This window comes from Microtus pennsylvanicus, chromosome X (assembly GCF_037038515.1).
Source record: "Microtus pennsylvanicus isolate mMicPen1 chromosome X, mMicPen1.hap1, whole genome shotgun sequence".
NCBI classification, from domain to species: Eukaryota; Metazoa; Chordata; class Mammalia; order Rodentia; family Cricetidae; genus Microtus; species Microtus pennsylvanicus.
In genome coordinates this window covers 31,971,222-31,985,362 of record NC_134601.1, presented here as the reverse complement: position 1 = coordinate 31,985,362, position 14,141 = coordinate 31,971,222, and the positions used below count along the sequence as shown (strand labels likewise).

General features: G+C 33.4%; 1 protein-coding gene across 1 annotated transcript in view; it reads right to left on the bottom strand.

Moving 5' to 3' along the window:
• The window catches only part of Nrk (Nik related kinase), a 99,613-nt gene that overhangs the window by 39,973 nt on the left and 45,499 nt on the right, over positions 1 to 14,141 (bottom strand). The window contains exons 5-11 of the mRNA XM_075956883.1: positions 11,038 to 11,163; positions 9,357 to 9,467; positions 7,844 to 7,934; positions 5,785 to 5,915; positions 3,665 to 3,719; positions 2,080 to 2,158; positions 897 to 1,072 (exon numbers count right to left, since the gene is read on the bottom strand). Coding sequence (XP_075812998.1) covers positions 897 to 1,072; positions 2,080 to 2,158; positions 3,665 to 3,719; positions 5,785 to 5,915; positions 7,844 to 7,934; positions 9,357 to 9,467; positions 11,038 to 11,163 — 769 coding nt within the window. The remainder of the gene's footprint in view (positions 1 to 896; positions 1,073 to 2,079; positions 2,159 to 3,664; positions 3,720 to 5,784; positions 5,916 to 7,843; positions 7,935 to 9,356; positions 9,468 to 11,037; positions 11,164 to 14,141) is intronic.

Sequence of the window (14,141 nt, the reverse complement as noted above, 5' to 3'; positions counted from 1 at the left end):
CCCTGTAGCTCCCCATTTGGAAAAAGGACACATAATTTTGTAGATGGGACAAGCAATACTGCAGTAACTCCCACTGTTGATTAGATCTTAGCATGCTTTCTACCCTTCTCAAGTTCCCCGTTTTCCACTCCATAGTTACTCTGGACACTGTCTATGGCCCCTAATTCTAGAAAATATAAAATTGGAGATTTCTGAGTATTTTCTTCTACACTCACTAAAACAATGTCACCTGTTGGCATCAATAGGTACAAGATTACCTTTGGGTACATAAATTATCTTCTTAAATTTTATCTGATATTTTGTGATTTGAACATAAAATTAACTTCACATGATATATACAAATTATTTCACAACTAATTCATTAAATTTGTAATTATGAGCACATTTATTTCTCAAGAGTTGATTTAATTTCTTTAGTTTACAGTTTACTTAAAATAGTATAGCCATAATACAATATTCTATTTGAATTTGAGGCTTAAGCCTTGTAAATATGAATACTTAATATGTATGGTAGGAAAAATTAATAACTTCATAGATAAATGCTCACAAAAGAGGTAATTATATGAACTAGTGACATGCAACATTGAAAAACCTAAATGTCTAATTGCTCTGGGTTTTTCACTTTCAGACTAAGTTTTTATATGTGTGTGTGCGTAAGTGCATGTAAGTGTGGGTGCGTACAGAGCACGGGTGTGTCAGATCTACTTGAGGTGGAGTTGAAGTTGGTTATGAGCAACCTGACATGGATTCTGGGAACTGACCTCAGGACCTTTTGCCTGCTGAACCACCTCTCTAGGTTCCAATAACTAAATTCTTAAACAAATATGAAACTAAAGTCAGCCAATAAATGTAAGATCCTCTCTTATCTGAATGATACAAAACTTTGCCATCTCTACCTTTACTCTGTCTCTTTTTAATGATCCCAGTAAGATGCTTTGTCAAGGACTCCACAACGTGCCGTTCATTTTTAATATTCTCAACGAATGGGTGATGAAGCATATTTTCAGATGTAGGACGAAATAGGAAATTTTTGATCATGCACTTTTCCATGAAATTGTGGAACTTACGGGACCTGAAATAAATGAAGCATACAGAGAAAAGACATTGTCACCTGCTGCACTGTTCCTATCCTACTACTGTGCTACTTTCAAGGCCAAATGTTCTGAAAGACATGTTAGATCTATTTGTCTTTCAGTTAGCAAATATTCCATGTCTTAACAATATACGTTCTACAATGAGTTCATTTAAACTTCAGAAACAGGAGTCGAGTAAACAGACTTTTATACTCAATAGAAATTTCAATGAATTTGGCAGCATGTACATGGTGAAGGTCATGTAATAAGATGGCAATTAAAAGATTGATGTGGCATATGTTGTCAGGGAGCGTATACTGGTCATATGATTCTGACATTCATTCTCTGGAGGTGAATGTTTCCCGTACTATATACAATTCTAGCCACAGAAGCTTCACTATGATTTCAAAACAAGGTATTGATAAATAGGACAAACTAAGCTTGTAAAATAGCACATGAAAAGAGATACAGTCCAAAAGCTTACATATATGGAAAGAATTAAGTTCAGAAAAAAAATGCCAGCAAAGAAATAACAATTGCAACCTCTTAGTAATCTTGTGCAAGAGTTTTAACTGGATTAACCAGCTTCATAGAACAGAATTCTCATGGTTGCCTGGTCTATAGCAATGCAGAAGGAGTTCTTCAAGTCTATGGATGTTTAATTTAATGGGCCAACCAATAGGGCTGTATATCAGAATTTTCACTGAATGTCTAGGCACCATGAAAAAATATTGCTTATGGGTGCCATTGCTTCACCTCATTGATATAGAAGCAGATGAAAATGTCTATTAATGAAAAGACTGTAATATTCTCACCATATATTATTATAGAGGATACTACATATTTCTAGGTAACCATTTATATCCTGCTGAAAACTGGCTATTTAGACATCCAAGTTAAGATACAGGAAATGTTGTCCAACAAAAATGTTGAAGCAAGAATAAACAAAATAATGAAAACTTTGTTATAAAATATTAAATCAATATATTTAAGAAATTCATGTTACCATCCACTGGATTTGACTGTGGGAGCAGATTCCCGTAGAATAACAAAAAGGGCTTCCAGAGGCTGAAGGTTCCACAGAGCTGTTAAGGGAAACAGACGAATTTAGAAAGTAAGAAAAGGGTAACTGCAGAGCCTACTGCTCATTCCAAAGTCTCAGTGTTCATCCACATATCCTGTTAAGTAGACTAAGAGATAAGCAGATACAAATAAATGTATAACAACTTAAAGTAAAATTTGTTTTAATAAAAACATTACTTTAAGTCAATATCTTAGAAAGTATGAGCCTACTGCTCATTCCAAAGTCTCAGTGTTCATTCACATATCCTGTTAGATAGACTAAGAGATAAGCAGATACAAATAAATGTATAACAACTTAAAGTAAAATTTGTTTTAATAAAAACATTACTTTAAGTCAATATCTCCATTACCAGGTCTAACAAATCAATTAGAAATGGCTAATAGAAAAATGGTCAACAATATTAAAATATTTACACAATATCCGGGAGAATGCAAAAATAGGGAAATATATGGCTCAGATGAAAGTAAACTGGCCTGGTACTCAGGAGGAATTTTTGTCCACATTCTGCTTTGCAACAAGCAGAAGATCCACACTGTCACAAAAAAGGTAGAGGCTCAGAAGCACATCTCTTCAACTTGTGATCTATGGTGTTACAGGTTTAAATGCTATTATAAATCTTCCAGCCTCAGTGAAAAAAGCCCCCATATTGCTTAAGTCCCCACCTATACTTGAAGAACTAGAAAAGCTCCTGCTTTCCAAAAGGTTCTGTTTTTCTATTGTTAAAGCACCCTCTCCCTGCTAAGTTTTTCCTCTTTTTTTTTCTCTGTTTCTCTGGGAGAGCCTGATGTAAAAAAGATCAAAGGATGATAATTTTCTTACCTAAATCTTGGAAGACACCATCTGATAATTGTGGTTTTGGAAAACTATTTCCTCTGAGATGATAATTATCATAACCTAGAAAATTGCTTCAGTTAAATTGATGAGTATCGTTTTCATGCAGAGTAAATACTCCAGGCAATAAAGGATAGTAGTGAAAGAGAAATTTTTGATAGGGAGGCTATCCAGAGTTGCTTGTGATTAAAGCAATTTTCATTAATTATCTAGGCAACGGTCTATCTGCTTGTGAGTTCAGAATCTCCTGGCCCTCACTCATCTTTCTAAAGAAGCTTGTCATTTACAACCCCTATAACAAAACTTTTCTGTCCTCCTATGAGTTTGCTCTTCAGTCCTTTTCATTACTTAAAATAAAACTCAAAATAAAACTAATGCCAACTATCACATTCTGAATTTGAAGAGATGTACAGAGAAGTAGATATTAAAAGATAAGACATAAGAAATATAAAATGATAAGAAATACATCATATATTTACATATGGTGATTTTTAACCATGGTGTTTGGTCATTATTGAAAACACGACCATTTATGGTTTGGTACATGATGTCACATGTATAGCCAATCAAAGCTTACTGTTCCAAGTGTTAGCATCATTTTTTAGAGATACAGGTTTGTACAATACACTTGCACAATTTTTTAAATAGATTAACTATATCAAACATTTGTACTTACGAGGAGCTCCTTCAGCCATTTCAATAGCAGTGATTCCCACAGACCACACATCACTCTAGAAATGATAGCAAGAAACCTACTATTAAAATGGGAAATTACTATTAAGAACCTCCAAAACATTTAGGCAGGGATGTTTTTTAATAATACCCATTTCATAGGATTCTTATGCATACATATCTATATGTATATGAGCATACGTACATATATTTAATAAACATAGCTATATTTAATAATTTGTGAGTTAAACATTCACATACAAATTATTCTACATATAAACTATATTTGCTGATATATTTTATATAAATTATTGAATACGTATTTCATTAGCTCCTGAGATAAAATCAACTGAACCTACAAAACATTATGAAGCACTTATAAATTATCTTCACCATGTTCAGCTGTATTTGGTTTGTCAAAGTATAAAAAGGGGGTTGGTGAGATGGTTCAGTGGGTAAAGACATTAGCTTCCAAACCTGCCGACCTGAGTTCACTCATCAGGATCCATATGTTGAAAGGAAAGAATTGACTTCTACAAGTTTTCCTTTGAGCTCCACCCATGTGCTTTTACATGCACACAGCATGCAGATGCATGAGCATAGATATCATACTTAAATAAAATGTGTATATAGGAAAGAATAAAAGGCACCATACTGGTTGACTCTTAAAATAGTATACTCTAGTTTTGGAGCCTCAGTTTATAGATGCCTTAACTTTGCTTTTTAAGAGACTTAAGGTTTCTTTCAATTATTTTCAGATTAAATAATAAAACCAAGTTAAAGTACTTGAAAGACTGTAAAATTTAGACAGATATAAGTTACCATATCTTGCAGTAAATGGGTTAAAAAAAAACTTTGTTTCTGTAGTCTTCATAGCTCTCACTGTAGTGCGGAAAATGCAATAGGCTCTCAGTAAATAATTGCTTTACAGAACAAGCAAAGGACATTGGAGGAAATGGCAAAGAGATAAAATGTAAATTGATTTCACGTATTGAGTCCTAAGTACTACAGAGAGAGATCACAGTGAATTGTTTGGAGACTTATGATGTGGTAAGTGAGTGAGGTTTCTAGTTTTTAGCAAATGGGGAGTTTTGTGCTTTTCCATATTGAATTTTTGGAATATATGTTTGTATACATATATTTATATGTGCATTTCAAATTGAAATTTTAGTTGAAATTTTAATATATAGCACAAATTGTTAAATTTTCTATTCCACTGATTTTCTGTGGTTTTGGAGATGAGCCGAATGCCAAAGATTTTCTCCAGTATACTAAGCAATTAAATTATTATTTTTAATTTTTACTTATAAAAATTAATTATTTGTCTTATACTTATTCTATATGTGTGAAGCTGGTGATTAAGCATAGGGCCTTATGAATGTTAGACCTACTGGCCAGCATCATCAACTCTACTCGTCACTCTTAATTTTGACACAAAGCTGAACGTAAACTTATTTTGTAGCTCAAGCAGGCCTAATATTCCTGCTTTTACCGCCCAAGTAGTTGGGATTACAGTCTTGAGGCCCCAGTCCTGGCTTCATTTTATTGAGTTTAGAAATTCCTCTGCTCTTGGAAGTTGAATCTCCAAATGAAGCCATCTAATATATTTTTATAAAGAAGTTGCCAACAACTTGAGCTAGATATTCCCTCCTGAATCTGAAAAAGTGCCAGTGTTCGACTTTGCCTTCATTATTAGACAATATTATTCTTATGCATACTATGAAACCACATATAGGAAATAGAGACTACTATTCCTGATTAGAGGTTATTTAAAAGGAAGAACTACTTTATATTCTTTTATCATTAAAATAGACATAGTTGGATCTAGAAAGATGGTTCAGTAGTTAAGAGCACTTGTTGCTTAATCACAAAGAGCAGGATTCAGACCCCAGCACTCACAGTCACCTGGCACTCCAGATCACCTGGCTAACAACTCATTGTAACCCCAGCTACAGGGCATTCCATGCTGGTATCTGTCCTCCATGGACCTTGCACACAAATGTGTGTATACACTCATACAGACACATACATCCACATTTAAAAATCAATCTTCACAAATAAGATAAATGTAGTCCACATTTTTTTTCAAATTTGAATTCTCCCTGTCTGAAGTAGCACACTCACTCTGTAATCATAGGAGCGCCTTGGGTCCTCATCACAATGAATCACCTCAGGCGCCATCCAGTATGGTGTACCAATGAAGCTGTTTCTTCTTCCATTTGTTCTGCTCACTTGGGCACTCACGCCAAAATCCACTACATATGTCAAAAGAATTAATCAGGAACACAAATCTCAGTAAGTTATTGCTTTAACTTGGAAAGGCAATACAAAAGCCACAATGGATAACAAATTTTCTTTCTGGCCCAGAAAACTTTACCATGAAGTCTTCTCCAGGAATACTGGGAAATGAGCTTTAGCTGCTATTTATGTTGGAATGAGACCCAACAGTGCTGTTATAAATTTAATGTAGGCTTGGATAAATGTTTATCATGAATATTAAAAATAAAGTTCCACTGATTACTAAATGTGGCATATGGCATACGGATCTGCCACCAAGCTAGAGGATGAATAGCACTAGGAGCCACATCTTAGTAATGTTTGACATCGGAAACTCCAACCCACTGATAAGGAAAAATGAGCTTCCTGATAGAAGCTAAGTAAGTATCCAGATCTTCTGAATCAGGTACAAATACTATCCAGACTATCTATATCTTAGCTTTGTGCTATACAAGTTCAGTTTCTCATTCATCTGTGGGATACATTGTAAGAAAATATTTAGTATGGTATCCTGAGAAACAGACAGAAAAGAGCTGAAGTAGACTTGGGTTACTAATTCCAAAAACAATAAGACAGAGATGAAATATGAAGTAGATTTTCAAATTTATAATAGTTTCTGGGAATCTGGAATATGGTGAACAAAATAACTGAAAAGCAGCTTGAATAATTTAGTAGAATCAAAGAAAAATGAAATAAAGTTAATATTTTAAGGCAGTCTTTCAGAGAGCATCTAACAAGAGGAAGGACTATTCCAAATATTTTTGAAGACCATTGGTCTCATTATCTAAAGTTTAAAAAAAGTATTTCTCTACACAATAGCTCAATATTCCCACTCTCCAATAGCCAACTCAAAGGCCAAGAAAGACCTATGAAGGACATAAACCGATATACCCCGTATATGCAGGGAAAGCAAGTGTGGAAAATCTAGAAGAAATAATGGTAAATACAAGATTTAAAAAGGCAAAGAGAAAATTATGATAAAATGTAAAATTGAAAACTCAACAATGAAGCTGGGTGTGGTGGTACACACTTTTAATCCCAGCACTCAGAACACTGAGGCAGGAGTATCTTTGAGTTCAAGGCTAACCTAGCCAAGAGTGAGCTCCAGGACAGTCAGAGCTACACAGAGAGGCTCTGTCTCAAAACAACAGCAGCAACAACAACAAAAACGAAACATCAACAATGAAATAATTTGTATTTTCCTAGTGATACAAGGTACAGATTATGGAAATTATTATCATTTTACAGTATCTTTCTTGGTGCTGCTTCTATAGGTGTCATTTTCATGTACTTTGCTTAAGAGATAATGTGATCTGTGTAGTTTATGTTGCTAGTTTTGTAGCTTATGCATATAAGGCATCGTACATTGTCTCAAAACTACTGTTATTTCAATAACACACAATTGCTTTCTCATTTGTTCTACAAATATTCAATAAATATTCTTAATAACCGAAATCTCTACTCTGGTTCTGTTTATTTAGCAAGAAAATGGGAAATGCAGAATTTGGTTTCTATATTGCTACAACATCACTTCTGATCAATATAATTTCAAAGAATAAATACAAATAAGAAATTTATGTCTAAGCAATTGAAAGCTATTTCATAGTCTTCAAATATGGGCAGGAGTATTTTGAAATGGTTAATACCTGCCATAATTCAATCGCTGAAATAAGTATGAGAGCTATCTCTAACATAAAGCACTAAATGACCAAAAAACACAAGTCTATTATACTTAAAGTTAGTTTATTTGCAGTTTCAAAGAACTCATTGGGCACGCCCCTTTTACTTTCATGTCAGTTCCATGCCAAAGTTTCAAGCAAACCCAAATACTACATTGGCACTGCTATGATCAAAGGCATTCTTCTTCACATCCTTCCTCACCTAGCCCTTGCAAGGATGAACTTACCTAATTTTACTTCGGCGTTATGAGTCAGCAGCACATTTTGGCCTTTGATGTCCCGGTGAATTACTCGGTGTGCATGAAGGTGAGCTAAGCCCTGTACATACATACACATTTTAAAAGTCAGGTAAATATATAGATGCGTATTATTTTTTCAGTTTTCTAGGATTGCTTTTAAGTATTTTGGGCAAAAAAATCTTTTGTTAAGAAAAATGGTCCACATTTGGTTTTTCAAACAAAATTCTTTCTTTAGGCTGGAATGACTACAACCAGTTCCCAGAAATACTGCTTTTGGCTATAAGGAAAGGAAAATAAATCAGAATACTCATGAAAGAAAAAGAACACTAAAAAGTAATATTTATATAGATTGGGAAACTTTATCCTCCTTTATAGCCTCCATATTTCTGACTAGCCATGACAGTAAGGACATGGGCATTTTAACTATTAACTGTCTTCTTCTATTTTTTTATCAAAATATTTGTTTAGTTCAAAATATGTTCTGATGAGTCCTGTAGACCTAGAATTTGAGCGAATATGGAAATTCATTTTAAAGTGTGTACAATTTGTGTTGGCTTACCTTGTTGGCTCCAGCCCATTCAGCACTTAAAGAACCCCAAGACCTGGCTAAACCATGACATTGCATGCATTATTACATTTAAGTGAGATCATGCCAGACACTAGTTGGGCATTAATAATACTTTATTGAGCTTTTATTCTGTGCCAGACATGGTGCTAATGGTTTAAATGGAATCATCACTAACTTATCCCAGAATCTCTTTGGAGAATATGCTATCCTCCTATATTATGGAAAAGGGAAATGAGACATGGGGAAATCAAGAAACTGATTAAAGTTCATACAACTAACATGTGACAAACTAAAGTCTAAACTTGGTGTATGATTTGTATTGTTAGCACAAATACATTCAAACAAAATTGAAAGAATGCCATTCCAAAGTGTTGGGGTACTCTTCATTTTATTAATATCCTTTTTTGATGACCCTAATGAGTTAAGCACTGAGCACCAATTGAAGTTGGCTGACCAAGAAACTCATTGCTTTCATCCAATTTAATGTGAGATGTAAAAGAAAATGTGGGACTGTTTTCAAAGATAATATATGCCTTTTTAAAAGGCAGCAATGGTTTGGGGCCACACTGCAGAACCCTGACTTTTCATGACTAGACTTCATCTTAATCTATGATAATAGTGATATGCTTAAAAATAATTAAATCATAATGTCAGTCCCACAATGTGATGAACACAGTAGCATGAAACTCGCAGAGAGCCATTCAAGGCTATGACTTGAACTTTTGGATCTCTGAAGAAATTACTTATCACAGGTTATATTTAAAATTCTTAGTCTTATTCTGTATATATATATATATATATATATATATTATGTATATGTATATATGTAAAACTTTGTGTGTGTATATGTGTGATTGTTTGTTTTATAGCTAGGTTCTTTTAAGATCAGGGATTATTATAATTATTATAATTAAGTATTATTTATATACTCACCTGAAGAATTTCTCGACAGATGTAAGCAATCCAATCTTCTTTTAAACTCTGATTTCTTGTCATCCGCACTACATCAGTGACTGAGCCTGCTGCACATAGCTCCATCACCATCTGCAGATGATCCACAAAAGCATAGCGTATTGTATTTGTTAAAACTTTCAACAGTGGAAGGAGAATTTGTGAAAGTAGATAAACCAAGAACCACATTTGAATGGTTCATTAGCAGCTGGGGTTTGAACTAATTCATGTTTGTAGGTTGTAGTTTGAGATATTTAGAAGGAAGATCATTTAAGTTTATTTATATATATATATATATATATATATATCAAACAAATGCCCCTGACCTTGAAAAGAAGTGTGTGAGGAGGAGAAGGCTGACTGCTGACTGGAGAGAAAAAGAAGGAGTATATAAAAGAAAAGTTTGCCTGATATGCAAAGACTCCACAGCAGCACATTGTTAACCTTGGATTTACTTTCATTTCTTAATGGGTTAAAATGACTGAATGAACAGAATATATCTGATAACAAGAGTTAATATTTCTAATAACTTTACATATTGTGTGAAAGCTAAATTTTGTAATATTTTATGAAAAAGACAGTATACAAACAAATATTAAATATGGTAACCACAGAGTTGTGGAACAATATTTAATAAGATTACCACCTCAATTGTCAGAGAATAAAGAATTCAAATTGCCGGACATCTGAGAAAAAGAGGGTTAATTTGAACATCTTTAAATTTGATGGTTTTAAGAATTCTGGTAGTAATCTGGGAGCACCACCATCATCTGTGAACTTACTAGAAAGTCTAAACTTCACAGGCTTTTCAGACCTACTTAATTTAAAATCTGTGAAGGTGGTCCAGCGTTCGGTGTTATAGAAAATTCTCCAGATGATGCAAGATTCATGCTAAAGTTTGAATTTCATTGGAATGTGTTGCTGTAAACATTTTTCCAGCAACAATTGCCTTAATTCCCAAAATCCATTCTGTAGAATGTAGTAGGACTTTTGATTGACACTGGAATAGCCTAAAAACTTTTTGTTATCATTTTAAAAAAGACATTACACCAGGTTTTGTCCAAAATTCTCGTTTTAAAGCTATCATTGACTAAAACTCATTGTCTAAGACAGTGGAGAGAGTATGGGAAAAATTCTAGTAACTAATCCAGGGGATTAGCTAGGCTAGTTTGCAGTTAGTTACTGAAATTTGTATTTTTTGATATGGAATTTATAATAGTCCAGCCATGATGGCAAATCAACAAACCATTTTGCAATATTTATGCAGAAGTGCACATATGTCAAAGCACCTAATACATAGCTATTTGTTCATGTCAAGTACTAAATCAAATTTGTCCTTATCTGTTTATTGTTTTTAGCCCATCAAGTCACCTGGAAACCAGCAAAAAGTAAAACCAGCAAAGCTGTCATTTCCAGTCTGAAAGTTAAATCAACAGTGTTCATGTGTATCCTCCTCCATCCCACTGGAAAGCTCCTAGTCGGGCATTTGTTATTCTTTTTATTTCTTATCATGCTGTCCCAAGGAGTCAGAATACGTTTTGCCACGCTATCTTGAACTGCTGAGGGCTTAAATTTTCTAGTCAGAAAGCAAGTATCACATCTCAGCTCTTTCACTGTGTTGACTTTTCTTATAGAAAAAAAACCAGGGCAAAGAAAAACACACCCAAAGTTGATGCCTGTGGCCAGGGGGACTCAGCTTGAAAAAGGCACCATAGAAGGCCACAATGTTTTTGTGGAAAGAGTACTTCCTCAGCAGATTGAGTTCGGTCCTGAGATCCTCCTCTTCATCCTAAACAGTAAAACCAGACAACAAAGTTTGAAGCTAAGCAAACTGGTAGCAGTTTGTCTCAAAAGTGCAATATATTTATAAAAGAAAATCTTATAGTAAAAGTATATTCTGTAGTAATTGAAAATAAGATATCAAGAATGAACAGTGATGGAAATATCTGATAAAATTACAATTTAGGAGCAAAAAGAAAGAGTAAACTAAGGATCTTTTAATTCAGAAGTTCTTAAAATGTGTCCCTTGAAAATCAGCACTACATCATGAGAAAGTATCCAATGAGTGGTTTCATTTCTTTTCTAATTTTTTTGAGAGGCAACTCACATAATATAGACTTAAGTCACTTAAAATGGAACTTCTAATTGTTTTAGTGACATATATGTGTGTGTGTGTATGTATGTATTATTGCAGTCAATCACAGAATAATTTTCCTCTAAAATGAAGCTCTATGAACTTTGGTTCATAGCCTGACCCCAATTCTACCACAGTCATCTTAGTTTTGAGAAACCACTAATTTACATTCTATCCAAAGTACATAAAAGAAAATTTTTAATATGTAGTCACATCACACTAGCTATTTCTGAGGTTTATATGTGAAATATCCGTTCATAAAATATTAGTACTTCATTTATTTTGGTTTATAATCAATCAAATGATGGGCACATTGGTTATTTCTACCTTCTGGGTACCATGAATAATGTTTCTATGAACATTAACATGAAATTTAATGTAAAAGTTTTCATTTCATTCCGGTGAATCTAGTATGTTTAATACTATGATGAAATGCCAAACTCATTTTCAACAGCAAGTGCATCACTTTACCGTACCAACATGACATATATAAGAAGTTCTGATCGTTGTACATGAACCCAAAGTTCTTACATCTGTTCTTTGAGAGTGACATTATAGTAGCATGTAATTTTGAGTTATAATCCCCTGGTGAGAACTGGTTTCAGATTATCTTATCAATTTCCTGTTAGCGTGTGTGTTGCAAAATACTGAAATAAAAAAATTCTTTGTATGTTTAAATGTTGGGTTGGCTTTCCATTATATAAGTGTAAGCTATTTTTTAGATATTCTAGATATAAATTTTTTATTAGATAGTGGATTTATAAGTATCTTCACCAATTCTCCGAGGTGCCTTAAACTTTCACGCTTTCTTTGGAGCACACAGATTTTTACTTTTGAAAAAGTTCAACTTATTATTGTTTTAGTTTTAGTAGTTTTGGTATCATATGTAAAGATTCATCATCAAATCAAAATCAATCACAAGTATTTGCCTTTATGTTATTTTCTAAGCATTTTATACTTTGTAAAGCACTTTATAGCTCTCGTGGTTAAATGTTTGATCTATTTATAGTCAGAATTTTTCTTTTACATTTATAGAGCTAGTTGCAAAATGTTGTGACTATCCTTTAATACATTTTAAAGGTATGAGTTCATTTGATTTTAATCTTGTCAAGTAAGTTTATAAAAAAAATTAGTTTTTCTAATCATAACAGTAGTACATTATGTCTATAAAACAAGTAATGATCTACTCTCACTAATTATTTTCACAGATTCGTGTTAAAAAGTTGTAGTACACATTCTGTCAGAATTATGCATGCTAACAGACTAGTTAGAGACTGAACGGAAAAATACACAATGCATATATGCAACATATGATACACACAAGTTATAGATAGTATATGTGGTATTTATTTGAATCTAAGCCACTGCATATTTTTCTTTTGTAATTTTAATCAACACATAAAGCACATTTATCTACAGAAATGAATACTTCTACATCCTTTGGTGGCACTATAAAATTATGAAGAGTTGAGATATGGTTCTGGTGCTCAGGGGATGTTGAAGTACTCTTTTCAAGAATTACCAATTTATTGATATCTGAATTCCACCTAGTTAGGTGAGATCATTAAGGTGAGAAGCATAATTTCAAAAGACAACTATCAAAAAGATAAGTTAAACTTCGTCAGAAAAGAGCAAGTACTTAGTGTATTACTAATACATCTCTTTTTATCCACTTTTTCATCCCAAGGTTCCCTTTACTTAGAAAATACAGTAGAAACCAGGAACATATCCCTGTCTTCACAGAAGATCTGTGTATGTGCAACTAACACACATTTTAGCTAAAATAATCAAGCTGATTTAGAGATGCTAACTGATTAGCTAGCAACGATGTTCCTTTACTAAAACATAATCACAGAATTCAAAATACATGACTTAAAAAAATAAAACTTCCAAGAGTGGGCTTCCCACATAAATGTAAACTCTCCCAAAACAAATAAATGAAGATCAGATATGTTTGGAAAGCATTAGTGTGTTTGCCACTCTCAATTAACGGGAAGTTGAGCTTGTAAGAAACACACAAGTACATAATATCCATCAGGCCAAGTGGGTAATTTAAAACTCTCACACATCTCCCAGTAATATGATGCTACAGTGTTTCCTGGCTCCTTGCCAGTTGATCCCAGACTGGCCTGGATCCCCTGCTTTTTGTCAGAAGGCAGCTCAAGGATGCCAGAATTTCCTTTGTAAATTCACCAATGCTACAAGCAAAATCCCTTTTTTATATGGAAAGAATACCAGAAAGGTCTTGGAGACTTTAAAATTTTTTCATTAATATACACTTCTGAGGAAAACACAATTGGTCAAATAATTTTAGTTTTCATTCCGTTTGTTTAGTGGGTTTTTGATCTACCAAAGCCAGTTACAGCTGCTTCCTCTGAATATATTTGTACTGTTATGACACATTATAAACAAAATAAGCCTGTTGTGTAACAGATAAATCATGAAGGTATTTTGCAATGGATTTTTCATATACCTAGAAAGATTCTAAATGTGCTTGTTTGTATTAGTAGAAGGGGTTATTTTTAATGTACGCGACACTATATTTATTAAGGCATAAAAGCCAAAAATATATGAACCTTATTTATTTGACTGCAGGAGAGAAAACTAGAAAAATTAATCAAGGATTCATATTT